This window comes from Oncorhynchus clarkii, chromosome 1, assembly GCF_045791955.1.
Source record: "Oncorhynchus clarkii lewisi isolate Uvic-CL-2024 chromosome 1, UVic_Ocla_1.0, whole genome shotgun sequence".
NCBI lineage: Eukaryota > Metazoa > Chordata > Actinopteri > Salmoniformes > Salmonidae > Oncorhynchus > Oncorhynchus clarkii.
This window is the reverse complement of record NC_092147.1, coordinates 35,618,499-35,645,649: the sequence shown is the minus strand read 5'-3', so window position 1 is coordinate 35,645,649 and position 27,151 is coordinate 35,618,499. Positions and strand designations below refer to the sequence as shown.

Here is a 27,151-nt window from a genome sequence, read left to right as displayed (position 1 = left end):
AAGTATTGGCAATTTCTATGAGTGTCGTTATCAGCTATGAATCTCCCCCTCTTGAAGGTCCACACGCCCTTCCCTTTGTCTACCAAGCCGGCATATCGGCTTAGCCCACTAGGGACTTTTCTATCATTGTTAAGTAACCAATTCTACTGTTTGTTTGTGATGTATTTCTGTGACTATTTAGTTAGTTAGTAAATAAATGATTCAGCCAATTTGTATATTGCTGATTCATTATGGAAACTAGGGTTCGTGCAGATAACCAAGCATTTTACGACGTTCAGATAAGACTGACGGAAGGTAACAGGTAATAATTCATTAATAGAAGACTAATTGATCAGATATTAAAATATCTGAAGAGTAATTTTCAGAAAATTATAACTTTGTAATCTCAACATTTTCTGTGGTGCCCCGACTTCCTAGTTAATTAAAGTTTACATGATTAGTTTTATCACGTAATAATAATTACACATAGAGAATTGATTTGATAAAATAAGTCTTCACATTTAATGATAGCAGAGACAAGACAGGGGTTTTAGGCTGGGTTTCTGTATAGCACTTTGTGATATCTGCAGATGTAAAAAGGGCTTTATAAATACATTTGATTGATTGCTGATATTTAAACTAGGTAGCTTGCTACACACACTTGACCGGTGACCACATTTCAAGCCATGCATGTTTGGATACCAGTCACGCTCCTACAGGGTAGACTAGAAAACAGGAGCAACAGGGCTGCATGTGAGCTCCATACAGGGCAGACCAACAGGTGCAACGAAACAATGGACCGGGTGAGGGTGGGGGGTGCCAAACTTGGCGACATCACAACGACTTGTGGGTAGTGGGTTCAGAACAACAACGACAAGAACTGTATACCAAAAACAAGTATACCTTTCATACCTCCTCTCTCACACAGCCACTCCTGTCTCACCACCTCTCCCTCCCCTCTCTCACATTACCATCTTACTCATCTCCCCTCCAGCTTTGCCTCTACTGCTTTCTCTCAACATCTACCCCTCTCTCTCTGTCTGTCTGTCTGTCTGTCTGTCTGTCTGTCTGTCTGTCCGTCCGTCCGTCCGTCCGTCCGTCCGTCCGTCCGTCCGTCCGTCCGTCCGTCCGTCTGTCTGTCTGTCCCTCTCTGCCACTCTTTCCCTACCACAACCTAGTCTCTCTCCAACACTCTCTCACACTCCAAACCTCTCAATACCCCACATCTCTCTCTCATCTCTTTGATCAAAAATGTAGAACTAAGAACAGTTCACCCCAGACTTGACTGGCCTCGACCAGCACAAAAACATCCTGTGGCATTCTGCATGAGCATCGAATAGCCCCCGTGACATGCAACTCTTCAGGGAAGTCAGGAACCAATATACTCAGTCAGTCAGGAAAGCTAAGGCTAGCTTTTTCAAACAAAAAAATGTGCTTCCTGTAGCACTAATTCCAAAAGGTTTTGGGTCACTGTAAAGTCCATGGAGAATAAGAGCACCTCCTCCCAGCTGCCCACTGCACTGAGGATAGGAAGCACTGTCACCACCGATAAATCTACGATAATTTCAATAAGCATTGTTCCACAGCTGGACATGCTTTCCACCTGGCTACCCCTACCCCAGCCAACAACTCAGGACCCCCTGCAGCAACTTATTTTCACCTCTATGGCTTATTTATTGCCTACCTCCCTACATTTGCACACAGTACATAGATCTGTCTATTTTTCTTTTATTTTGTGTTATTGACTGTACGTTTGTTTATGTGTAACTCTGTGTTGTTGTTTTTGTCGCACTGCTATGCTTTATCTTGGCCAGGTCGCAGTTGTAAATGAGAACTTGTTCTCAGCTGGCTGGTTAAATAAAGGTGAAACCTGGTTAAATAAAGGTGAAATAAAAAATGTAATTAATCTCCATCTCCCTACCACTCTCTCTTTCTCTCCCTCTAAATATCCACTCTCTCCCTCTAACTAGCCTCTCCCTACATTACCTCTTTCTCTCCCTCTCTCCACCATTTCCCCTCCCTCCCTTTATCAATGCCCCCACAGGCTAAGTCATCTCAGGTTGCACTGCTCTGTCCCCTCCTTCCTTCCCTGCCTCCACCAATCACATCGTACATCTCTGACCCAGAATCATTTTCCAAACCTGCCGTCTAATTGGGTTTCTCCTGTGATTAAGGCAATAACAACCTTCATATTAGAGTTTAATGTTCGCTAATGAGGTTGGTGGTTGCCAGTGGTTACATTAAATACATTTGTCACTCGCCAACAGGCTAATTAGGTCCTGCAGGCCTGCTGTTTATAGATAGCTTCAGCTAATTGATGGGACATTACTGAGAGCTCTGCGTGTCAATCAATGGTGAGGGGAACATTTCCTTGTTCTGACGTTCCCACTGCAGGGACCAAGGAGGGACCACAGGCCTCAAACTGTTTACTCTGCTCTGTGCTCCTCATTCATTATAGATATTTTTGTTTAGCAATTCAGTACTGGTATTGTTATGGTGTATTATCATCAGCTACTCAAGGGCTTCTCTCAATTATGAATCCATTTGCTATTAACATTGGTGTTTAGTCTCTCAATCTCTGCTCCTCATAATACATTATTTGATTGATTTCAGTGTAGTATGGAAAACAATTTAGTACACGAGTGAGAAAGAAAGTGGTGCATTCTAATGGCATTTAAATATGGCCATAACAACCGATATACAGTACCAGTCAAAAGTGTGGACACACCTACTCATTCAAGGGTGTTTCCTTATTTTTCCTATTTCCTACATTGTAGAATAATAGTGAAGACATCAAAACTATGAAATAAAATATGGAATCATGTAGTAACCCAAAAAAGAGAAACAAATAAAAACATATTTGAGATTCTTCAAAGTACCCACCCTTTGCCTTAATGACAGCTTTGCACACTCTTGGCATTCTCTCAAACAGGTTCATAGGTAGTCACCTGGAATCCATTTCAATTAACAGGTGTGGCTTGTTCAAAGTTTATTTGTGGAATTTCTTTCCTTCTTAATGCGTTTGAGCCAATCAGTTGTGTTGTGACAAGGTATGGGTGGTATACAAAAGGTTTGGTAAAAAAACAAGTCCATATTATGGCAAGAACAGCTCAAATAAGCAAAGAGAAATGACAGTCCATCATTACTTTAAGACATGAAAGTCAGTCAATGCAGAACATTTCAAGAACTTTGAAAGTTTCTTCAAGTGCAGTCGCAAAAACCATCAAGCGCTATGATGAAACTGGCTCTCATGAGGACCGCCACAGGAAAAGAAGACCCAGAGTTACCTCTGCTGCAGAGGATAAGATCATTACAGTTACCAGCCTCAGAAACGGCAGCCCAAATAAAAGCTTTAGAGTTCAAGTAACAGACGCATCTCAATATCAACTGTAAAGGACAACAATAATAAGAAGAGACTTGCTTGGGCCAAGAAACACAAGCAATGGACATTAGACATTAGGTCGGCGGAAATCTGTCCAAATTTGAGATTTTTGGTTCCAACCGTTGTGTCTTTGTGAGATGCAGAGTAGGTGAACAGATGGTGTGCATGTGTGGTTTCCACCGTGAAGGTAGTGTGATGGTGTCACTGTCTGTGATTTATTTAGAATTAAAGGCACACTTAACCAGCATGGCTGCCACAGCATTCTGCAGTAATACACCATCCCATCTGGTTTGAGCTTAGTGGGACTATCATTTGTTTTTCAACCGGACAATAACCCAACACACCTCTAAGCTGTGTAAAGGCTATTTGACTAAGAAGGAGAGTGATGGAGTGCTGTATCAGATGATCTGGACTCCATAATCACCCGACCTCAACTCAATTGAGATGGTTTTGGATTGCAGACTGAAGGAAAAGCATCCAACAAGTGCTCAGCATATGTGGAAACTCCTCACAAGACTGTTGGAAAAGCATTCCAGGTGAAGCTGGTTGAGAGAATGCCAAGACTGTGCAAAGCTGTCATGAAGAAGAAGGGTGGCCACTTTGAAGAATCTCAAATATAAAATATATTTTGATTTGTTTAACACTTTTTTGGTTAGTACGTGATTCCATATGATTTATTTCCTAGTTTTGATGTCTTCACTATTATTATACAATGTTCGAAAATAGTACAAATAAAGAAAAACCCTTGAATGAGCAGGTGTGTCCAAACTTTTGACTGGTATTGTAGATCAAACCGAGATTGATGACAATGGCCTCATGCATTTATCTGACCCCCTGTGCTGCCTGTTTGCCTGCCTGCTCCAGGCCCAGCTGCCTTGATAAGCAATGTGCTGATGAATTCTTTCAGGGCTGGAGGTTGTTTGATAGTGGGGGCTTTTCCAGATCATATGCCTGCAGGTTAGGGTGTTATCAAAAGCTGGCTTTTTGTTTGGGTCTGTCTTTGACTTCACACAGCTGTGTTGAACGATAAAGAAGATAGGTCTGCTCTGGTGAAAGCTCATCACTCCTCTTCCATCTGCTCCCTCTGTTTTCAGAGTTAACACACTATTCATAACACTGCCACTGTGACAGACAGAATGTGTGTGTTTTGTGTGTGTGCATGCTTGGTTGTGTGTGTGTGTGTATATATGTGTGTGTTTGAGAGAGAGATGCTAATGCAATGTATATCTTGATACATTGACTGAATAGTTTACTCTTATTGAAATAGAAGTTCACATAAGGGAAAAACATATACACTTGTATACATATTTATTTAGAAACTGATGTTTTAACTTCTGTAGTTATTTTTGATTGAGAGCAAACAAGGAACTGTAGCCTATTTAAACTGCTCAGTGCACCTTCCACATAGTTTTTCCCAGGTCTCCAAAGTCTAAAGTCTACAGATATGTAATCTCACAAACCAGAAATTTAAAGTCTACAGAGATTTAATCTCACAAACAAAGTATGTATAAAGGACGAATAACTAATGGCTGAATGTCACTATTTTCAACATTTTTGGATTAATAGATGCCTGGCTATATCACATGTTCTGTGATCAAGAACTTATGTGAGTGCCTGCCTTCGAGGCACATACATGGTCCTACTCCCAACCGACCTTTAGTCTTCTGTAGCAGCCACAAGTCTCCGCCTCTCACACGGCGCTAAACCGATCCCCACCCAGTGATCCCCACTCACTCCAAATCCCCTGCCACCACCCCTCAAGCCCCTACCACCGCCAGACTCTTCCTCCCCAGCCCTGATTCTGAAAACTCTGTCCCTGTGAGAATCCGGCTCTTCACGCAAGCTATTTTCTAACTTTGTCCCGAATAGAAAAAAGGAGAAAACAACGCGAAAGTGGAGATAGGAGCAAACCGGATAAGTGTTCTATTGCCCCGATTGTTGGCCCGCGGCGGGGTGCAAAAAGGGCAGGCCGAAAAAAGACCATAAGATGTGGATCTGGTACATCTTGCTTAGTTCGGGGACGGGCTCAAGCTCGGTTGGTAAGTTTTTTTTTTTTTTTTAAATACGTAGTATTTCGTATTCAAGCTTTTTAATCTGTAGGCGCTTCTAACAGTGCCGCTGTGGCTGCTCTGGAAGGGAAAGAACACGCGTGCTTTCGCAACAGACATAACGATATATCCTATTTGCCACTTTTGTGTGCACAATATCGTTGTTGTCAAAATGTTACACTGTTGCAATGTAACCAGCGCTAACTTCAAGCGGAGTTGGGGCAAAGTATGTGCAACCAACAGGCTGCGAAGTCGATTTAGTTCCGCTACGTCCCGTTGTTTTACTTTTGCCAAACCCGAAAGCAGCGGGCTATTCTCAAATTCCCGTTGGCTATGTTTCCCAGGACATCGCATTGCATTGCATGTCAGTTTATGCCGTTAAACGTTTGGCAGCCATGTGTAGGGCTAGATTGCCTTATACTGTATGTTTGTGAGTAAGGATGCTATGTGAAGTGTGAGAGGTAAATCAGAGGGAGAGGAGTCAGAGGACGCAGGGTTGGTATGATCTGAGGTTGTTGACAGGGCAACGTTGACAAATCAATCTGTGCCCCTGCCCCGCCATGGCAGCTGAAGGGCCGAGTGGGGGCATGGAGAGAAGCCTAGTCTGCCTCTATTTACACTTCTATCAGACTGTGCAGCAGGCAGTAAGTATTACAGAATTACATTACCAGGATACGATTTTAAATGCTTTCAGTATGGCTACATGAACTTGTGGCCTACCATGTATGCCTATATAATTATTGTAAGTACATGTAACCAGAGCCCTATATTGAGAGCAACTAGCCTACACAGGAAAAACTGTAGTAACAATATTGTGTTTATAGTTACATAGTAGATAGTTTTTCATTCAATAAAGTCCAGCGTAGGCTCTAGTATGATGCCTGTTACCAAGTTGCATAGACCGTTCGACACGGTTTGAATAAAGACTGACAGGTGAAGGTTGATTTGCTGTGCAAAACACATTGAGCCACTCTATGAGGGCAATGGGAGTTCAAAATATGATGCCTTTTTGTTATTCAAACTCAACATGTTTCAGATTTAAAGGCTACGTCAGAGTACTGAGTTGACTTGTCCGCAATGAGAACAGATTTGTCACTTTAAAATGTATGCTAAAAAAACATTGCTTTTTAAAGTTTAACAAAACATACAACTCTTTGAACAAGTACTACTTTGAACGATTTACACAGGTAATGTCACACAACACATTTACTGGAAGAACTGTGCAGATGCAAAGTTTCGTAACGATATTACGGTAAAATCGCCCTTAGTTTCTAATGCGACAACGTTTTCCAAAAATGAAGATTCAAGGATGTCTGCAAGAAGACAGCTATGACATGACACATTGAGTTTCACATTTTTTATTTTGGTTATTGAAGTGAAGTGGATTTTAAACCGCTAACGGAATTACATCATTGGTCCCTGATTTGTACTATACAGAAATGCATAATTATGGGTATGAATATCATTCTCTTCATGGTGATGCATCCTGAACAGGTACACAAATGTAGAAATATGCATTATATGTTTAGCATATTTGGGTATTATTCTACATGAGCTCTGCCCCCAAACGACCACATTTGGTTGGTCCGGACCAGACAAAATCTGAACCAATCATAGACGTCTATGTTTCACAAGTTTGGACATCACAGTATGGCACAGCAGAGTTCAGTACAGTAAAGTACATATGTTCAGTACAGTAGAGTACAGTGCATTAAAGCACACATGGTTCTCTACTCCAGTGTGCTCTACTGTACTTTACTGAACTCTACTGTACCTTTCTGTACAGGCTCTAACGATGAACTTAGTCTTAAGATGCTTTTGGGAAACCGGGCCTTTTACTGTTCTCTACTGTACTGTGCTGTTCTGTCCAAACTTGTGAAACAGACATTTATGATTGGTTCATATTTGGCCCGTCCATGGATGTCCTTGTTACAGTAAAAGAAAAGGTCGTAGGTGTCGGTAACGGCCGTGACTAACTGGCGAGAGAGAGGGAGAGGTTGTCCAGATTGTTTTTATAGTCTTGCTTTAACCACCAGATGACAGAAAGAGAAAGAAAACAGTTATGAGCTGAACATAACAGTGTGCCAGTGGAAAGGATGACAGTAGCACGTGAGCCAACTGTGTTTTATGATTTCGGTAATTACGAGTTTTAATCACTTCATTCATAAACAAACTTAATATCGGTAAAAACACAAACTAATTGGTACATCTAACTTTCTTTGTTACGTATTCATTATTCTCCCTCATGAGGGAGAGAAATTAGAAGTAAATATCTTAAACAGGTAGGTTTTTGGTAACAGAATTACAAGCATAAGGTTGTGTTTTAAAAATGTACAGTAGGCAAATAATTTATCCGAAACTAAATATAAGTGTTGATATTAGTCAGGGGTCTTTACTTCAACATTCTTATGTTTTCATACGTTTCTCATACCTTTTAAGACTTTTCTGGTAGATGTTTTCCAAAACCACTTTTCTATCTCTATGACCAGAAATCAAAGCCTTTGGTTATTCCTCATTTTTTGGATTATTTAAAAAACCAAAACATTTTTATGCCTTAATAAAAAAAGAGACTTAGCCTTCATTTGACACCCAATATGAACTTCCCATGTTGGTGCTCAAGGGTCCCAGACCCAAATCATTTAGCTGTGTAGCCTATTACTTGTCAGTTTGTGAGACACATGCTTTTTAAATAAATATTGTTTTTGCTGCATGTTTGTGCTCTAAAAGGGATGTCTATTTAATTCTGACAAGTAATCAAATCAAATGTAATTTGTCACATGCAGATGTTAATGCGAGTGTAGCGAAATGCTTTTGCTTCTAGTTCCGACAATGCAGTAATAACCAACAAGTAATCTAACCTAACAATTTCACAACAGCTACCTTATATACACACAAGTGTAAAGGGATGAAGAATATGTACATAAAGATATATGAATCTTGGTACAGAATGGCATAGGCAAGATGCCGTAGATGGTATCGAGTACAGTATATACATATGAGATGGGTAATGTGAACATTATATGGCATTGTTTAAAGTGGCTAGTGATACATGTATTACATAAAGATGGCAAGATGCAGTAGGTGGTATAGAGTATGGTATATACACATGAGATGATTAATGTAGGGTATGTAAACATTATATTAAGTGGCATTGTTTAAAGTGGCTAGTGATACATTTTTTAAATGTATGGCAGCAGCCACTCAATGCTTTTCTGCTACTCATTTTACATTTTGGAATGGGGGAAGGTTTTTTAGCTGACTCACTTTTGTCTTGATGTCTTTCTCAGTAACTCTCATTTCACATTTGTTTGGCCCTTGTGAACTCTGGTATAAAACACAGTCTCAGTGTTGCAGTACAGTATGAAGGCCTATATTACTTTAGTTGGTAATATCTTAAACAGTGGTAAATCCATACATATGACACATGCATTAAATGTGTTAAAGTTATATGTTTTAGATTTAGAGGGCTGTCAAACTTCAGGCCTCGACTCTGCGACCGACCCATTTTGGTCTGACCGATCAAGGTCACCAAGACCTGATCTCTCACTCACACACACAGCTGGCTGTTATTAATAACAAAGTGAAACCGAGCAAATTAAACCTGCGCATACATTGTAATATAACTTCAAAATGGACTCCAGTTCTGTCTGTTTGTGCTCTGCAGAGGCCATTTAATGTGTCTTCCTCCTCCCGTGACTCTGTGTTCAATGGCACCCTGTTCTGTTTGGTTGTAAAGAATTCCCGTTATAATGAACCATATAAATCACAACAGACCTGACTGGAATAACTTGTGTGTGTGCGTACGGTCTTTTTTGTGGTCTTTTCCAGGCTTGCCCCTGAAGTGAGAGAATGGCCAAAAAAACTTAGTCATTAGCACTATAGAATAGTGGTGTTCCACCATCTTCTCATTGAAGAACCATGTGAATCACCAAAGCTCCACCTGACCATGTCTCACCTGTCAGAATGAATGCATAATGAAGTGATCGTGCTAGCGTAGCATATATAGTGAGGTAAAGTATTTGGACAGTAACATTTGTTTTGTTGTTTTGGCTTTGTACTCAGCAGTTTGGATTTGTAATGATGCAACGACTAGTGCTGACTCAACTTTATTTGGGGTATTTATCCATAGCGGGTGAACCATTTAGAAAAGACAGCACTTATAGATAGTCCCCCCATTTTAGAGAACCAGAAATATTTTGATAAATTCACTTATGTGTATTAAAGTAGTCTAAAGTTTAGTATTTAATCCCACATTCCTAGCAAACAATGACTACTACATCAAACTTGTGACTCTACAAACTTGTTGGAAGCATTTGCAGTTTGTTTTGGTTGTTTTTGACTATTTTGTTCCCAACAGAAATTAATGGGAAATAATGTATTGTGTTATTTTGGAGTCACTTAGTATAAATGAAAATAGAATATGTTTCCTAACAATTCTACATTAATATGGATGGTACCATGATTACGAATAATCATTCATGAATTGTGAATAATGATGAGTGAGAATGTTACGGAGGCATAAATATTTACCCCCCCCCCTAAAAAAAATGTAGAAGTGTTCAGAAACATATTTCATTCTTATTTACAATAACTGACTCCAAAATGACAATACATTTACCATTAATTTACAGTACCAGTCAAGTTTGAACACAACACACCTACTCATTCAAGGGTTTCTTTATTTTTAGACAGCAAAACTATGAAATAACACATATGGAATCATGTAATAACCAAAAAAGGTGTTAAACAAATCAAATTATTTTATATTTGAGATTCTTCAAAGTAGCCACCCTTTGCCTTGAAGACAGCTTTGCACACTCTGGGCATTCTCTCAACCAGCTTCACCTGGAATGCCTTTCCAACAGTCTTGAAGGAGTTCCCACATAGGCTGAGCACTTGTTGGCTGCTTTTCCTTCACTCTACGATCCAACTCATCTCAATTGGTTTGAGGTGGGGGATTGTGGAGGCCAGATCATCTGATGCAGCACTCCATCACTCTCCTTCATGGTCAAATAGCCCTTACACAGGTGTGTTGGGTCATTGTCCTGTTGAAAATCAAATGATAGTCCCACACAAGCGCAAACCAGATGGGATGGCATATCACTGCAGAATGCTGTGGTAGCCATGCTGGTTAAGTGTACCTTGCATTTTAAATAAATCACTGACAGGGTCACCAGCAAAGCACCATCACACCACCACCTCCATGCTTCACGGTGGAAACTACACATGCAGAGATTATCCATTCACCCACTCTGCGTCTCACAAAGACACGGCGGTTGGAACCAAAAATCTCAAATTTGGACTCATCAGACCAATGGTCAGATATCCACCGGTCTAATGTCCATTGCTCATGTTTCTTGACCCAAGCAAGTCTCTTCTTATTGGTGTCCTGTATTAGTGGTTTCTTTGCAGCAATTCGACCATGAAGGCCTGATTCACGCAGTCTCCTCTGAACAGTTGATGTTGAGATGTGTCTGTTACTTGAACTCTGAAGCTTTTATTTGGGCTGCAATTTTGGAGGCTGGTAACTGTAAAGAATTTATCCTCTGCAGCAGAGGTAACTCTGGGTCTTCTTTTCCTGGGGCGGTCCTCATGACAGCCAGTTTCATCATAGCGCTTGATGGTTTTTGCGACTGCACTTGAGGATTTGTTCAAAATTCTTGACATTTTCTGGATTGACTGACCTTCTTGTCTTAAAGTAACGATGGGCTGTCATTTCCCTTTGCTTATTTGAGCTGTTCTTGCCATAATATGGACTTGGTATTTGACCTAATAGCCCTATCTTCTGTATGCCACCCATACCTTGTCACAGCACAACTGATTGGCTCAAACACACTAAGGAAAGAAATTCCGCAAATGAACTTAACAAGGCACACCTGTTAATTGAAATGCATGAAGCTGTTTTTTTTGAGAATGCCAAGAGTGTGCAAAGCTGTCATCAAGGCAAAGGGTGGCTACTTTGAAGAATCTCAAATCTAAAATATATTTTGATATGTTTAACACTTTTTTGGTTACTACATGATTCCATATGTGTAATTTCATCATTTTGATATGTTCACTTATTCTACAATGTAGAAAATCGTACAAATAAATAAAAAGTAGGTGTCCAAACTTAATTGGAACTGTATATTGTGAACAATAATCTGAAACACAACCAAAACCAACTGCAAATGCATCCAACACGTTTGTAGTCACAAGCTTGATATAGTTAATGCTTGCTAGGAATATGGGACCACATACTTAACCTTTGACTACTTTAATACACATACTGCATAAGTGAATTTGTCAGAATACTTTTGGTTCCTTAAAATGTGGGCACTATCTAAACCAGGGTTTCCTAAACTCAGTCCTCGGGACTCCAAGGGGAGCACATTTTGGTTTTTGCCCTAGCACAACACAGCTGATTCACATAATCAACTAATCATCAAGCTTTGATAATTTGAATCAGCTTTGTAGTGTTAGGGCAAAAACAAATGTGCACCCCGTGGGATCCCGAGGACCGAGTTTGGGAAATGCTGTTCTAAATGTTTCACCCGATATGGATGAAAATACTCTCAAATTAAAGCTGACAGTCTGCACTTTAACCTCAGTCATTGTACCATTTCAATATAGAGCCAAAACAAAAAGTGTCACTGTCCAAATGCTTGTGGACCTCACTGTACAGTCATGGCCAAAAGTTGAGAATGACACATATTCATTTCCAAAGTTCTCTGCTTCAGTGTCTTGAGATATTTGTAAAATGTTACTATGGAATGCTGAATTATAATTACAAGCATTTCATAAGTGTCAAAGGCATTTGACAATTACATGAAGTTGATGCAAAGAGTCAATATTTGCAGTGTTGACCCTTCTTTTTCCAAGACCTCTGCAATCTGCCCTGGCATGTGGTCAATTAACTTCTGGGCCACATCCTGAGCATCTTGATGGCAGCCCATTCTTGCATAATCAATGCTTGGAGTTGGTCAGAATTTGTGGGTTTTTGTTTGTCCGCCCGCCTCTTGAGGATTGACCACAAGTTCTCAATGGGATTAAAGCCTGGGGAGTTTCCTGGCGATGGACCCAAAATATCGATGTTTTGTTCCCTGAGCCACTTAGTTATCACTTTTGCCTTATGGCTCCATCATACTGGAAAATGCATTGTTCGTCACCAAACTGTTCCTGGATGGTTGGGAGAAGTTGCTCTCGGAGGATGTGTTGGTACCATTCCTTATTCATGGCTGTGGTCCTAGGCAAAATCGTGAGTGAGCCCACTCCCTTGGCTGAGAAGCAACCCCACACATGAATGGTCTCAGGATGCTTTACTGTTGGCATGACACAGGACTGATGGTAGAACTCACCTGGTCTTCTCTGGACAAGCTTTTTTCCGGATGCCCCAAAAGTCTTTGCCTCACTGTGTGTGCAGATGCACTCACACCTGCCTGCTGCCATTCCCGAGCAAGCTCGGGACTGGTGGTGCCCCGATCCTGAAGCTGAATCAACTTTAGGAGACGGTCCTCGCGCTTGCTGGACTTTCTTGGCCGCCCTGAAGCCTTCTTCACAACAATTGAACCGCTCTCCTTGAAGATCCGATAAATGGTTGATTTAGGTGCAATGTTACTGGCAGCAATATCCTTGCCTGTGAAGCCCTTTTTGTGCAAAGCAATGATGACGGCACGTGTTTCCTTGCAGGTAACCATGTTTGACAGAAGAAGAATAATGATTCCAAGCACCACCCTCCTTTTGAAGCTTCCAGTCGGTTATTCGAACTCAATCAGCATGACAGTGTGATCTCCAGCCTTGTCCCTACCAACACTCACACCTGTGTTAACGAGAGAGTCAGTGACATGTCAGCTGGTCCTTTTGTGGAAGGGCTGAAGTGCAGTGGAAATGTTTTTTTGGGGATTCAGTTATTTGCATGGCAAAGAGGGACTTTGCAATTAATTGCAATTTATCTGATCACATTCTGGAGTATATGCAAATTGCCATCATAAACTGAAGCAGCAGACTGTGAAAACTTTTGGCCACGATTGTATGTCAAACCTTATTGCTTGCAGAGTCCTCATGGCCTGATACTGCACAGAAACAGACTTCTTTCTATCCGACAGCTACTCTTCCTGGGGTCCAAACTAGGATATGATTTATTCAATGACTATCTCCTATATCTGCCGTCCTCAGATTTGTTATTGTATTTACTGTGAAGCAGCGCGCTAAAAATAACTGCAATGGCAGTGTGAGGAAACAGACAGACGTAAGCATGCCCGATATCGCCATAATCAAGATTAATGTGTTCCATTACAGTCTCAGTAGTACTTCACACTTCAAGACACCGGTGGTTGGATGTTTTTTATTCATAACCACCATCGGATGCCGTAATAATTTCTCACCTGGTGAGACTCAGTCAAGGAGCAGAACCATGTTGTATATGGTTTACCTTTGGTTGATATTGTGCTCCTGGGTTGTTCTATTGTCAGGGAAGGGTGTTTAGTGGCTAGCCCTGTGTGTGTGTGTGTGTGTGTGTGTGTCCATGCACAAACATCTGTGACTGTATATGTGTCTGTGCAGTATGTGCATACCATGTGTGTGTGTTTTCACTTCAGCTGATATGCTCCCAATCATTGTCTGTTACGAATCCCTTTTGGCCCGGCAGTCTAGGGGGGATGGTAACGAGACCCGTAACATAACTCGTGCAAAGTATAATAGTGAAAAAGTAACAGTGAGAACGAAAAACCACAGACAACTAAATTACCGTCAAACACTCATGGTTTAATTTTAAACACACGGTAAAGGGGGCGGGGAAAGGGGCTGAGCTGGACCCAAGGAAAGAAACAAATATCCCAAAATACCCCTAAGCTAGACTAGGAGGAGAGAAACTAAATACACACACAGGATACACACACACACACACACACACACACACACACACACAGGATACCTGTATCCGTAACATTGTCCTACTGTGTCCCTTCAATTAGGCCTGCCTTAGGCCTCCCGGGTGGTGCAGTGGTTAAGGGCCCTGTACTGCCGCGCCAGCTGTGCCACCAGAGACTCTGGGTTCGCGCCCAGGCTCTGTCGTAACCGGCCGCGACCGGTAGGTCCGTGGGGGGACGCACAATTGGCCTAGCGTCGTTAGGGAGGGGTTGGCCGGTAGGGATATCCTTGTCTCATCGCGCACCAGCGACTCCTGTGGTGGGCCGGGCGCAGTGCGCACTAACCAAGGTTGCCAGGTGCACGGTGTTTCCTCCGACACATTGGTGCGGCTGGCTTCTGGGTTGGATGCGCGCTTTTTTAAGAAGGCTTGGTTGGGTTGTGTATCGGAGGACGCATGACTTTCAACCTTCGTCTCTCCCGAGCCCGTACGGGAGTTGTAGCGATGAGACAAGATAGTAGCTACTAAGCAATTGGATACCACGAAATTGGGGAGAAAATGGGGTAAAATTTAATAAAAAAACATTAAGCCTACCTTGTGTGTGATAGAGTTGGTGCCATTTCCCAGAGTTGTTAAACAAAGCCACATGACTGAAGTCACATTTCAGACCTCCCCAGCACAGCTCCATACTTTCAACTCAATACCAGTGCTGTGTTTTGACATGGGCCATGTGTTTTGACATGCTGTGTTTTACAGACATGGGCCAGACTATTACAGACAGAATTCAGTAGTTGAAGCAGATATGAGAATTTCCCACGCTGTGCTTTCAAAAGTGCAGACAAATCCTCTATCGGCAATCATTGAATTCCTGAATAAAATACTATGTGTAATGGGATTAATTAGACCTCTTGTTTGTTATTCTTACTGTATTATTTTCATTTAATTTGGATGGGATTCTGTCCATCTCTACCTGAAATGAAGCATCTCCTTCCATCCAACCTGAGCTCTGCTCTGTGATCTATTAATCATGCTGCTTCATGGAGCTGATCTATCTAGAGATGTATGGATCGAAGGGGAAACAAAAGAAGAGGTTTGAAAAAAAGATTGTCCAGAGAACTCATTAGAAATTGATTGCTGATCGATCCAAAGTGCTTTGCTATTCCATGAAAGGCTCAGTCTCATCATTGTCGTCTATCGATCATATCTACTTCCCTGGAGCCAAGATTAAACCTTTGACTGGTTGGATGGTTTTATACATCGATAGCTAAGAATCTTCTCTGACATAGTTTGTGAAGTTCAAAGACCCTGTACTGCTAACTTCGGTGGGCCAAAGTTTGTAATCCTGGTGAGATATTTGAATAAGGTGACAACATATGACAACATATGACTACATATGACTTGTTAACTGTACTGCTCACCATGGTTTGGCCTAGAATGTGCTGTATGCTCTTCCCCTTGGTGTCATGTTCTGACCTTTATTTCCTTTGTTTTGTCTTTATTTAGTATGGTCAGGGCGTGAGTTGGGGTGGGCAGTCTATGTTTGTTTTTCTATGTTTGGTTTCTGTTTCGGCCTAGTATGGTTCTCATTCAGAGGCAGGTGTCGTTAGTTGTCTCTGATTGAGATTCATACTTAGGTAGCCTGGGTTTCACTTTTGAGTTGTGGGTGTTTGTTGCCACACGGTACTGTTTCGGTTTTCATTGATGCACGTTAATTTGTTTTGTTCTATTGTTCTGTTGTTTTTCGTATTAAACATAATGGCCACTTACCATGCTGCGCATTGGTCCTCCGATCCTTCTCGCTACTCTTCCTCAGAAGAGGAGTAGGAATGCCGTTACACTTGGAGTTTATAACACTGATCCAGTCACTTCTGGTCTTCATTCAAATGGCCTCTCACAAGTTTAAACTTTCAAACCTTAACATGAGATATATGCTTTAATCAGGGAGTTAGGTCCCGGCGACAAATCTGTTTTGTTTTGGAAGTTCTTAAAGGAGACTCTTGTCTGTTTGGCTTTAATTGACTCCACACACATACACACATCTAGCTGTACGCCTAAGCCAAGGAGTAGCAGCATAGAAGTGTTACTTTAAGAAAAACGTATTTATCCGAATGCTGTCTTTTAGAATAAAATGACAGTGCCATGTAGAGTGAGTACATGGCAGTGTTTCATGTCACTGCAGTGCTGTCTCCCGGCAACCCATTAACTCATCATCGCCACAGAAAAAAGGAAGCCTGAGGAGGTAGGAGATTTCATTCCCCTCATTCTGGGCAGGGGTGGATATAACTTGGTATCTCCCATGGATAACCAAATCTACAGATTGTTTGTGATGCCTACAACACACCATTACCTCTTCTTTCCCTCTCTCTGTCGGTTTTCTTCTGTTCTCTCGTGTTGTGTGTTGGAAAAGGCCATTATGGCCCTGTGTTGTCCTCCTGCTGCCTGCCAGACAGCTGGCTCCCCTGCTGTCCCTGCGATCAGGAGTCATTTGCTGTGTTGTGTCACACAGCGTGGCACCACGGACACAGACAGCAATCCCATCATCCCTCTGAGACTGGCTCACAGGGTGTTATTTGCTGTTGTGTACTATCTGCTATATACCATTGATTGTGTATTTATGTGCTGACTGAGTGTAGGTCACTGGATAAGAGCTACTACATTTATCATAGTGTTTGGGTTACACTAAACCTTGGTATGGATGTATTGGCAAAGTGCATGGTTTGTAGTTATATTCATGTGCTTGCAGTGGAGAGCTGAACTCCAAACAATAGCTTTGGACAGTCATGACAATATCTAATATGATGCTCTAAATATGCAATCTATGGCTGTCTCTGACAAAAAAAATGTGCTTGACTGACAGTTGTCTTCTTTCTTATTCAATTGATCAATCATTTTTAAGCGTCTACTTTTCCACCCTGTTTGAATAAATCAACTATATGTAGGCTACTGAGGTTCTCTGATGCTTTAAGCACGGAAGCATACTTCATTAAAAATGAAGACACACAAATTACTAAAGATGGAGCCAGATCAATATAGCCTAACCAGAAGAACAAAAACCTGTTCCCCACCCGACCCTCCTCCTCCCGCTGCTGGCCTTGTTTTTATTTTATGTTTTATTTCTTTAACCTTTTATTTAAATAGGCAAGTCAGCATTTCCTTGTGGAGGGATGACTGCAAAAAAAGGCAGAAGGGCAAAGTACAAATGTAGTCCGATACTGAGCAAGACAAACTCTCAGGCTCAGTGTAGAACAAAAACTCTGCAATGTTAACTGGAGCAAGTAGAACAGCTAAGTCTGCAAACATTCACAATTTCACACTCTAGACATCTCATTTCCGATTTGGAGTTTCACATTCAAGTTTCAATTTTTTTTAGCAAAAGCCAACAAATAAAAAAGTTTGCAGCCCTCAAGTAGAATATATCCTGATAAAAATAAGTGTCCTATACATCACTTTGGCTACACATGGTCTGTCTGCAAGGAACTTGAAACATTGTATTAACTATTAACTTGTCCTGTTAGCAAACCTGTAACATTGTATACAATACTCTGGACCTTCAGGCCAAAGAGCTCCGGACAGACAGACACAGCTGTAGGCTATTTGCCCAAGGGATAATCAGGTAAGCCTTTATGACATTTCCACCTGATCAGAGCATAACATGTTTCCCCTTTCATGCTGAGTGGTTATGGAAAGGGAGAGAGCTGGAAAGATTTTTCAGGTAGGCTACGTGGAGGAAATATTGTCATTCTCAAAGGATGTAAAAACAGACTTTGTTTACTGGCTTTTTGAGGTAAAGAAAAAATGACTTTGAGAAGCTCAACAGTGATGTTGAGTTAAGAAAATCTGAAATAGTTTCAGATCCCCAAATGGACACATTTCTAGGCCTACATTTGCACGCAGGCCAGGTAGGCTAGGCCTACTTATATGCGTAATCAGGTGCGTGTCCTTACATCATTATTGACAAGAGTGCTCCAAACAAGACAATGAATAAATTGACAACTCGTAAATGGAATGAAATAAACCCCCCCCCCCCCCAAAAAAAAAAAAATATTCTATGACAAAGGTAAGACTGTAATAATAATAAAATGAATGCATTAACAGAAATGACCGTAACCAAACATTGTAGATTATAAAGGATGTTAACGGTAAATGTACTACTGGTGATACTGGCGTGCCATCCCTGCGGCCTCCTCAATGGATTAGTCCACTCAGACAGGCGTGAATCAGACAGGTGTCTAGTGAGCCATCCCTGCGGCCTCCTCAATGGATTAGTCCACTCAGACAGGCGTGAATCAGACAGGTGTCTAGTGTGCCATAATTGTTTTAAATATATTTGCCACTGCTCGACTAAAAAAATCTTGGTCGACCAACAGCCAGTCGACCAAACAATAGTCCATTCGCCTAAATGGGGTCAGCCCTAATGCAATCACTGGCAAAGTAGTCATAAAGTCTGTACATTGCAAACACACAAACCAAACACACAAATTGCTTTGTTTTGTTTAATTGGAGAACTGACTAGCTGACTTGTGTGTTTTGCATAATTTCTAATAAATATGTAGATCAGGGCTCCAACACTGTTCCGGGTGAGCTACCCTCCTGTAGGATTTCAATCTAGCTTGATTCAGCTTATCAACCAGTTAATTTTTAGAATCAGGTGCGCTCGATTAGGGTTGGTGTGAAAACCTACAGAACGTTAGCCCTCCAGGAACAGGTTTGGAGCCCTGATGTAAATTGTCTGAATCAAATGTTCATTGTTCTATTAGGTGTGTCTGCTGCCATAGCAAGCTCTTTGGTATTCCTCATAGAATTACACGTAGAACTTAAGTGAAAACATCCACAGGGCCTCAATAACCTGAAGTGAAACCTGGTCTATCTATATATATATATATATATATATATATATATGCTATCCAGAGATAAACTCACTGTTTGCACAGGGATAAACGACAGGTCACACTCACCACTGAAGAAAGTATTTTCTCAAACAAGTTTTTTTCTGTGAAACTCCAAATCAGAATTGAGATGTCCAGAGTGTGAAATTGTGAATGTTTGCAGACTTAGCTGTTCTACTTGGTCCAGTTAACATTGCAGAGTTTTTGTTCTAAGTATTCACATCAGTATTTATTCTAAAGTATGCAGACTTGTGGAGGGATGACTGAAAAAAATGCAGAAGGGCAAAGTACAAATGTAATCGAACACTGAGCAAGACAAACTCTCAGGCTCAGTGCTAATAAAAAAACATTGAATACGCCTTCTCTGGTTTTTCATAGCGATAAAGCAACATAAATACAAGAGTAACATACCAAATTGGTGACTGATAGACAGACGGACGGAATGACTGAATGGTGGATTGACTTCTTTCTGAGTGAAGTGGCCAGCTGACGCATCAAGACTTCTAATACCTCTCCTTCCTCCTATGGGATGGAGAGGTGTGATTAGGGCTATAACCATAACTCCCTGCAACAGCAGCACATGGAATCAGGAGCAGAGGAGAGGATAAAATGTTTTTTTTTTTAAATACCTCGGTATGATCTTCCTCTTCTCTCACATCACATTGGCATTCAGCTGAGACTACCAGTGGAATTCTCTCCACCTTTTATTACGTGCTCACTCACACAGACACTAACCTCTCGGGTGAAACTCCAATCACAGATGAGAATCTTTCAACAGAAAAGCCAATTACGCACTTGATGTTACTCTCCCAGGCAAGTGCATCAATGAACAAATAAGATCAATCTCAATTTGGCAGACTATAAATAATTACCTCTTTGTCACAATTAATTGCAAAGCTTTGACTTAAGACCCCATGATATTGATATTGAATTTCCCATTATTGCCTACCTGAAAATACCACTCGTTAAGCGGAGATCAGCTCAGAGCATCGTACCGGAGCCTGGGCGTTCTCCCTGGTGTATAATGGATGATGAAATATGTCATGTAAAAAAGGAAGGCAATAACATTTGCCTGTCTGTGAATGATTTTAGAGAGGTGAATTCAGGAGAGAGGAGGAGCACATTGTTTCACTCCTGTTGTGTCAGAAACCTGTCTAGGAGACACACACACATTCTCAATCTCTCTCTTAACACAAAGTCAAACTGCTTGCGCGTGTGTGAGCGTGAGCGTGTGTGTGTGTGTGTGCGTGTGTGTGAACGCGTGCATGTTTGGGAGTGTGTGTGTATGTGTGTAATGGGTAATCCTCTCCTGGAGGGGGACAGTGGAGACGATGCGCTCATCTTCACCAGAACTAATCGGCTGATGCTGCCTGCTGTTTACATCTCCCCCTTGCCAGCCCAAATCAAATGCAAAGCCCATGTTAATTGCTTTAATGCTGCTTCTCTGTCAACCATGGCTTGGCATCTCTCCCCACGACCAGGCCGCTAAATCATATCAAATAAAATGTTATTTGTCACATGCGCTGAATACAACAGGTAGACCTTACTGTGAAATGCTTACTTACAAGCACTTAACCAACAATGCAGTTCAAGAAATATAGTTAAGAAATAACTAAATAAACTGCGACTAGCAGCAGTGTAAAAACAATCGGGGGGTCAATGTAAATAGTCAGGATGTCCATCTAATTAATTGTTCAGCAGCCTTATGGCTTGGGGGTAGAAGCTGATAAGGAGCCTTTTAGTCCTAGACTTGGCGCTCCAGTACCACTTGCCGTGCGGTAGCAGAGACTATGACTTTGGTGACTTTTTTGGGCCTTCCTCTGACAGGAATCTTGTCCCCAGTGATGTAATGGGTTGTGTGCACCCACTTATGTATAAATAAAGGTACAAAAAAATATATATTTTAAATCATGTGTGTACAGTATGTATCTGTTGGGGGAGGTAGAGCTGGGAAGATAAACCTAAAAGTATCTACACCGACCATACCGATCACTTATCGCAGGCATTTTGCTGATATCGATCATTACAAAAAATAGCCTATACTATACTGAACAAAAATATCAACGATTTCAATGATTTTACTCGGTTATAGTTCATAAAAGGTAAACTTCATTAGGCCCTAATCTATGGATTTCATATGTCTGGGCAGGGTCACAGCCAGGCTGGGCCTGGCTCCCCAGTGAGTGGGCATGGCTCCCAAGTGGGCGGGCCTATGTCCTCACTTGCCCATCCACTGGGGAGCCAGGCCCAGCCATTCAGAACATGTTTTTTCTCACTAAAGGGCTTTATTACAGACAAATACTCCTCAGTTTCATCAGATGTCCGGGTGGACGATCCCGCAGGTGAAGAAGCTGGATGTAGAGGTCTTGGGCTGGCGTGGTTACACGTGGTCTGCGGTTATGAGGATGTACTGACAAATTCTCTAAAACAACTTTAGAGGCGGCTTTTGGTAGAATTGAATATTTAAATTATCTGGTACCAGTGGACATTCCCTCAAATGTTATATTTCAGTTAGTTTATTTTTATATATACACCGAGCCAGCTAAAGTCCTTTTTTTTGTATGTAAGAATTCTGCCAATTGTGCGCTCCCTCAAAACTTGAGGCATCTGTAGCGTTGTGTGACAACTTCACATTTTAGTGGCCTTTTATTATCCCCAGCACATTACCTGTGTAATGATCATGCTGTTTAATCAGCTTCTTGATATGCCACACCTGTCAGATGGATGGATTATCTTGGCAAAGTAAAAATGCTCACTAACAGGGATGTAAACAAATTTCTGCACACAATTTGAAAGAAACAAGCTTCTTGTGCATATGAAACATTTCTGGGAACTTTTATTTCAGCTCATGAAACATGGGACCAACACTTTACATGTTATGTTTTATATTTTTGTTCAGTAAGAGATACATTTGAAGTTTGAAATGAAATAAGTTTGCTAATATGGATTATTGTCAATGTGACGATTGATGGTTACAACCATCAAATTAGTAGTAGTAGTTTACAGTAGAGGTCGACGGATTAATCGGCATGGCCTATTAATTAGGGCCGATTTCATGTTTTTATAACAAACGGTAATCTGCATTTTTGGATGCCAATTATGGCTCGTTCCTCAAGGAAACTGCGTGGTAGGCTGACCACCTGTTATGCTAGCTAGCATTAAACTCATCCTATATAAACTAATAAATCTTCACATAAATACACATAGTTGATGATATTACTAGGTTAACTAGCTTGTCCTGCGTTGCATGTAATCAATGCGGTGCCTGTTAATTTATCATTGAATCGAACAGCCTACTTCACCAAACAAGTGATGATTTAACAAAGGCGTTTTCGCAAAAAAAAGCACAATCATTGCATGAATGTACCTAAGCATAAACATCTTTTGCTTTTCTGAAAATCAATACACAGAAGTATATTTTTTTTAAACCTGCATATTTAGTTAAAATAAATTAATGTTAGCAGGCAATATTAACAAGGGAAATTGTGTCACTTCTCTTGCGTTCATTGCACGCAGAGTCAGGGTATATGCAGCAGTTTGGGCCACCTGGCTCGTAAGCATTAATTTAAACTTTACTGCGTTTGCCAGCAGCTCTTAGCAATGCTTGATCACAGCGCTGTTTATGACTTCAAGCCTATCAACTCCTGAGATTAGGCTGGCAATACTGAAGTGCCTATTAGAACATCCAATCAAAGTTATATGAAATACAAATGGTATAGAGAGAAATTGTTGACGCGTCATAATTCCTATAATAACTGGGAATATTGAACCACCAGCTTTCATATGTTCTGAGCATGGAACTTAAACGTTAGCTTTTTTACATGGCACATATTGCACTTTTACTTTCTTCTCCAACACTTTGTTTTTGCATTATTTAAACCAAATTGAGCATGTTTCATTATTTATTTGAGACTAAATTGATTTTATTTCTGTATTATATTAAGTTAAAATAAAAGTGTTCAGTCAGTATTGTTGTAATTGTCGTTATTTCAAATATAAATAGCTGATACCTGTTTAATCGGCCGATTAATCGATTTCAGCTTTTTTTGGTCCTCCAATAATCTGTATCAGCGTTGAGAAATCATAACCGGTCGACCTCTAGTTTACAGGATAATAAAACAAAACTGTCGTGCACATTGATGTTATGAACGTATTGTTCTCTTTGTCATTATCACATCAATTGGGGGTGGCAGGGTAGCCTAGTGGTTAGAGTGTTGGGCCAGTAACCGAAAGGTTGCAAGTTTGAATCCCCGAGCTGACAAGGTACAAATCTGTCGTTCTGCCCCTGAACAGGCAGTTAATGCACTGTTCCTAGGCCGTCATTGAAAATAAGAATTTGTTCTTTAACTGACTTGCCTAGTTAAATAAAGGTCAAATACATTTAAAAAATATTCAGGCAATTTATCACTATGGATTTTTGTCAATATCACCCAGCTGTAGGTAGAGGTACAGGGGTTGTCTTAGTAGAGGTCAGGCTGGAGTTGGGCTGTTTTAGTCTACAGGAGAGGAGAGGAAGTGATGTTGCAGATGGTTTTTGAGTTAGTCTCTGTGCAGCCCTGGTCTAATGAGAAGCTACAGACTGGAGTTGTGACTAATTTCTTCTGCCCCGGACAATGTGTCAGACTATCAGACACACAAGCCCTCCTCCAGCTCAGCTAGTGACACCAGATACGTAGGCCTAATGAAGGATTGCTGGTATTTTTCTGACTGACTTTGGAGCTTAGTATTAATACTCTCGGAGGTTGTTCCCCCCAGCTTTTTGATGTCCATTTACGAGATTGACGCTTTAATTTAATTCCGAGGCTGATGTTAAGTAGGTGTATTAATGATATTCAGAAGGGCTTGTCATGGTACCACTTTTGATCAACATTTCAGGTATGACAAGCTAAGTAAAATGAGAGAGCGTGATCACACTGTAATATTAACATCCCTGGTCTCTTGACTGTGTGAAGAACGCTATAGACATGCCAAATAAATATTCACACCCCTCAGTGTAAAGTCTGAACTTAGTAGTGAAGTAACTAGCTAAAGTGTCAAGAAAGCCGATACAACTGAAGCTAGTGAACATCCCATGTTTTGTGAAATGATGTTTATCTTGCAACATGTCTGATACGGCTCAGAAGCTGGTGACTCTTGAAGGAGCAGCCAAGGATCATGATTAAATTATCTCCCCTTGAGTGACCTCTGTAAACAGACAGGCCTTTAGTAGACAGCAAGTTGGCCAGTGTTGATTTTTCAGTGTAACATTTCTAGTGTTGATTCAGGAGTTACAGTGGTGTAAAAGAACCCATAGTGTTTGTGTTGTAACCAGAGTTATTGTTTTACTCTGTGTATATTTCCCAGCATGCTCTGCTGCAGGTAGATTTTTATTTAGGATTGTTTTTAATATCTATGATTTTTTCATATACATTGAATGATTAATCCAATCAGTTAGATTTATTGCATACATTTACTGCTACCCTGTTTATTACCTATGCATAGTCACTTTATCCCTATTCTACAGTTGAAGTTGGAAGTTTACATACAGCTTGGCCAAATAAATTTAAACTCAGTTTTTCACAATTCCTGACATTTAATCATAGTAAAATTTCCCTGTTTTAGATCAGTTAGGATCACCACTTTATTTAAAGAATGTGGAATGTCAGAATAATAGAGAATTATTTATTTCATCTTTTTTTCTTTCATCACATTCCCAGTGGGTCAAAAGTTTACATACACTCAATTAGTATTTGGTAGCATTGCCTTTAAATTGTTTAACTGGGGCAAAACATTTTGGGTAGCCTTCTACAAGCTTCCCACAATAAGTTGGGTTAATTTTGGCCCATTCCTCCTGACAGAGCTGGTGTAACTGAGTCAGGTTTGTAGGCCTCCTTGCTCGCACACGCTTTTTCAGTTCTGCCCACAAATGTTCTATTGGATTGAGGTCAGGGCTTTGTGATGGCCACTTCAATACCTTGACTTTGTTGTCCTTAAGCCATTTGGCCTCAACTTTGGAAGTATGCTTGAGGTCATTGTCCATTTGGAAGACCCATTTGCAACCAAGCTTTAACTTCCTGACTGATGTCTTGAGATGTTGCTTCCATATATCCACATCATTTTCCAGCCTCATGATGCCATCTATTTTGTGAAGTGCGCCAGTACCTCCTGCAGCAAAGCACCCCCACAACATGATGCTGCCACCCCTGTGCTTCACGGTTGGGATGGTGTTCTTCGGCTTGCAAGCCTCCCACTTTTTCCTCCAAATATAACGATGGTCACTATGGCCAAACAGTTCTATTTTTGTTTCATCAGACCAGAGGACATTTCTACAAAAGTATGTTCTTTGTCCCGATGTGCAGTTGCAAACCGTAGTCTAGCTTTTTTATGGCGGTTTTGGAGCAGTGGCTTCTTCCTTGCTGAGCGGCTTGTCAGGTTATGTCGATATAGGACTCGTTTTATTGTGGATATAGACACTTTATTTCCTGTTTCCTCTATTATCTTCACAAGGTCCTTTGCTGTTGTTCTTGGATTGATTTGCACTTTTCGCACCAAAGTACTTTAATCTCTAGGAGACAGAACGCGTCTCCTTCCTGAGCAGTATGATGGCTGCGTAGTCCCATGGTGTTTATACTTGCGTACTATTAGTTGTACAGATGAACGTGATACTTTCAGGCATTTGGAAATTACTCCTAAGGATGAACCAGACTGTGGAGGTCTACAATTTATTTTCTGAGGTCTTGGCTGATTTATTTGGATTTTCCCATGATGTCAAGCAAAGAGGCACTGAGTTTGAAGGTAGGCCTTGAAATACATCCACAGGTACACCGCCAATTGACTCAAATGTTGTCAATTAGCCTATCAGAAGCTTCTAAAACCATGACAACATTTTCTGGAATTTTCCAAGCTGTTTAAAGGCACAGTCAACATAGTGCTTGTAAACTTCTGATCCACTGGAATTGTGATACAGTGAAATCATCTGTCTTTAACTTCTTGATTCTACTTGAGACGCATATGTCTCAAGTAGGCACCTGGAAATGCAAATGCGCTACGCTAAATGCTAAATGTACTCGTTAAAACTCAAACCTTGATCAAAATTCACAAGCAGGGTATTGAATTAAAGCTACACTCGTTGTGAACCTAGCCAACAAGTCAGATTTTTAAAATGCTTTTCGGCGAAAGCATGAGAAGGTATTATCTGATAGCATGCACCACCTCAAAATGCCTGAATGCGACGTAAACAAAGACTCTGCTTATCCGACGCAGCACAAAACGCAGAAATAAAATATAAAACATTCATTACCTTTGACGAGCTTCTTTCTTGGCACTCCTATATGCCCCATAAACATCACTATTGGGTCTTTTTTTCGTTTAAATCGGTCCATATATACCCAAAATAGCTTTCTATGGAAGCTGTGTCATTCAGAAAAAAACATTGTTTTTAAACGCTGCGTCATTTTTTAAAATTAAAAAAGTCGACGATAAACTTTCACAAAACACTTCGAAATCCTTTTGTAATCCAACTTTAGGTATTAGTAAACGTTTATAATCTATCAAAATGATTACAGGGCGATGTATATTCAATAGCTCCTCGTCTGCAAATCAATGGCTGCCAATGTCCACATTTACAGCGTCCTGGTGGAGACTGGAAGAAACGGAAGCCAGATAGTTGGATTTTCCAACAAAAAATTCAATTGAAAATGACGACAATGGCGACATCGTGTGGAATTTGTATGAATTGCATGCAGGTCGATATTAAATTTTGTCCTCTTTTAACAACCCATGAAAGTGACTTATGGAAATTATTTTTAGCTTTCAGAGAGCAGTTTTTCTTGCGTTTTTCAATGAAACACACGATCTGTTATAGTCACAGCCGTGATTTAACCAGTTTTAGAAACTTCAGAGTGTTTTCTATCCACACATACTAATCATATGCATATACTATATTCCTGGCATGAGTAGCAGGACGCTGAAAAGTTGCGCGATTTTTAACAGAATGTTCGAAAAAGGAGGGGGTAGAAGTAAGAGGTTTTAA

The 27,151-nt window shown here is 40.8% G+C and overlaps 1 protein-coding gene across 2 annotated transcripts in view; it reads left to right on the top strand.

The window, feature by feature from the left end:
- The first annotated feature begins 5,115 nt into the window (after positions 1 to 5,115).
- The window catches only part of LOC139406616 (low-density lipoprotein receptor class A domain-containing protein 3-like), a 128,046-nt gene continuing 106,010 nt past the window's right edge, over positions 5,116 to 27,151 (top strand). For both annotated transcript variants that reach the window (XM_071149399.1, XM_071149410.1), the window contains exon 1: positions 5,116 to 5,400. In XM_071149399.1, the coding sequence (XP_071005500.1) occupies positions 5,349 to 5,400 (52 nt within the window). In that variant the 5' untranslated portion in view covers positions 5,116 to 5,348. The remainder of the gene's footprint in view (positions 5,401 to 27,151) is intronic.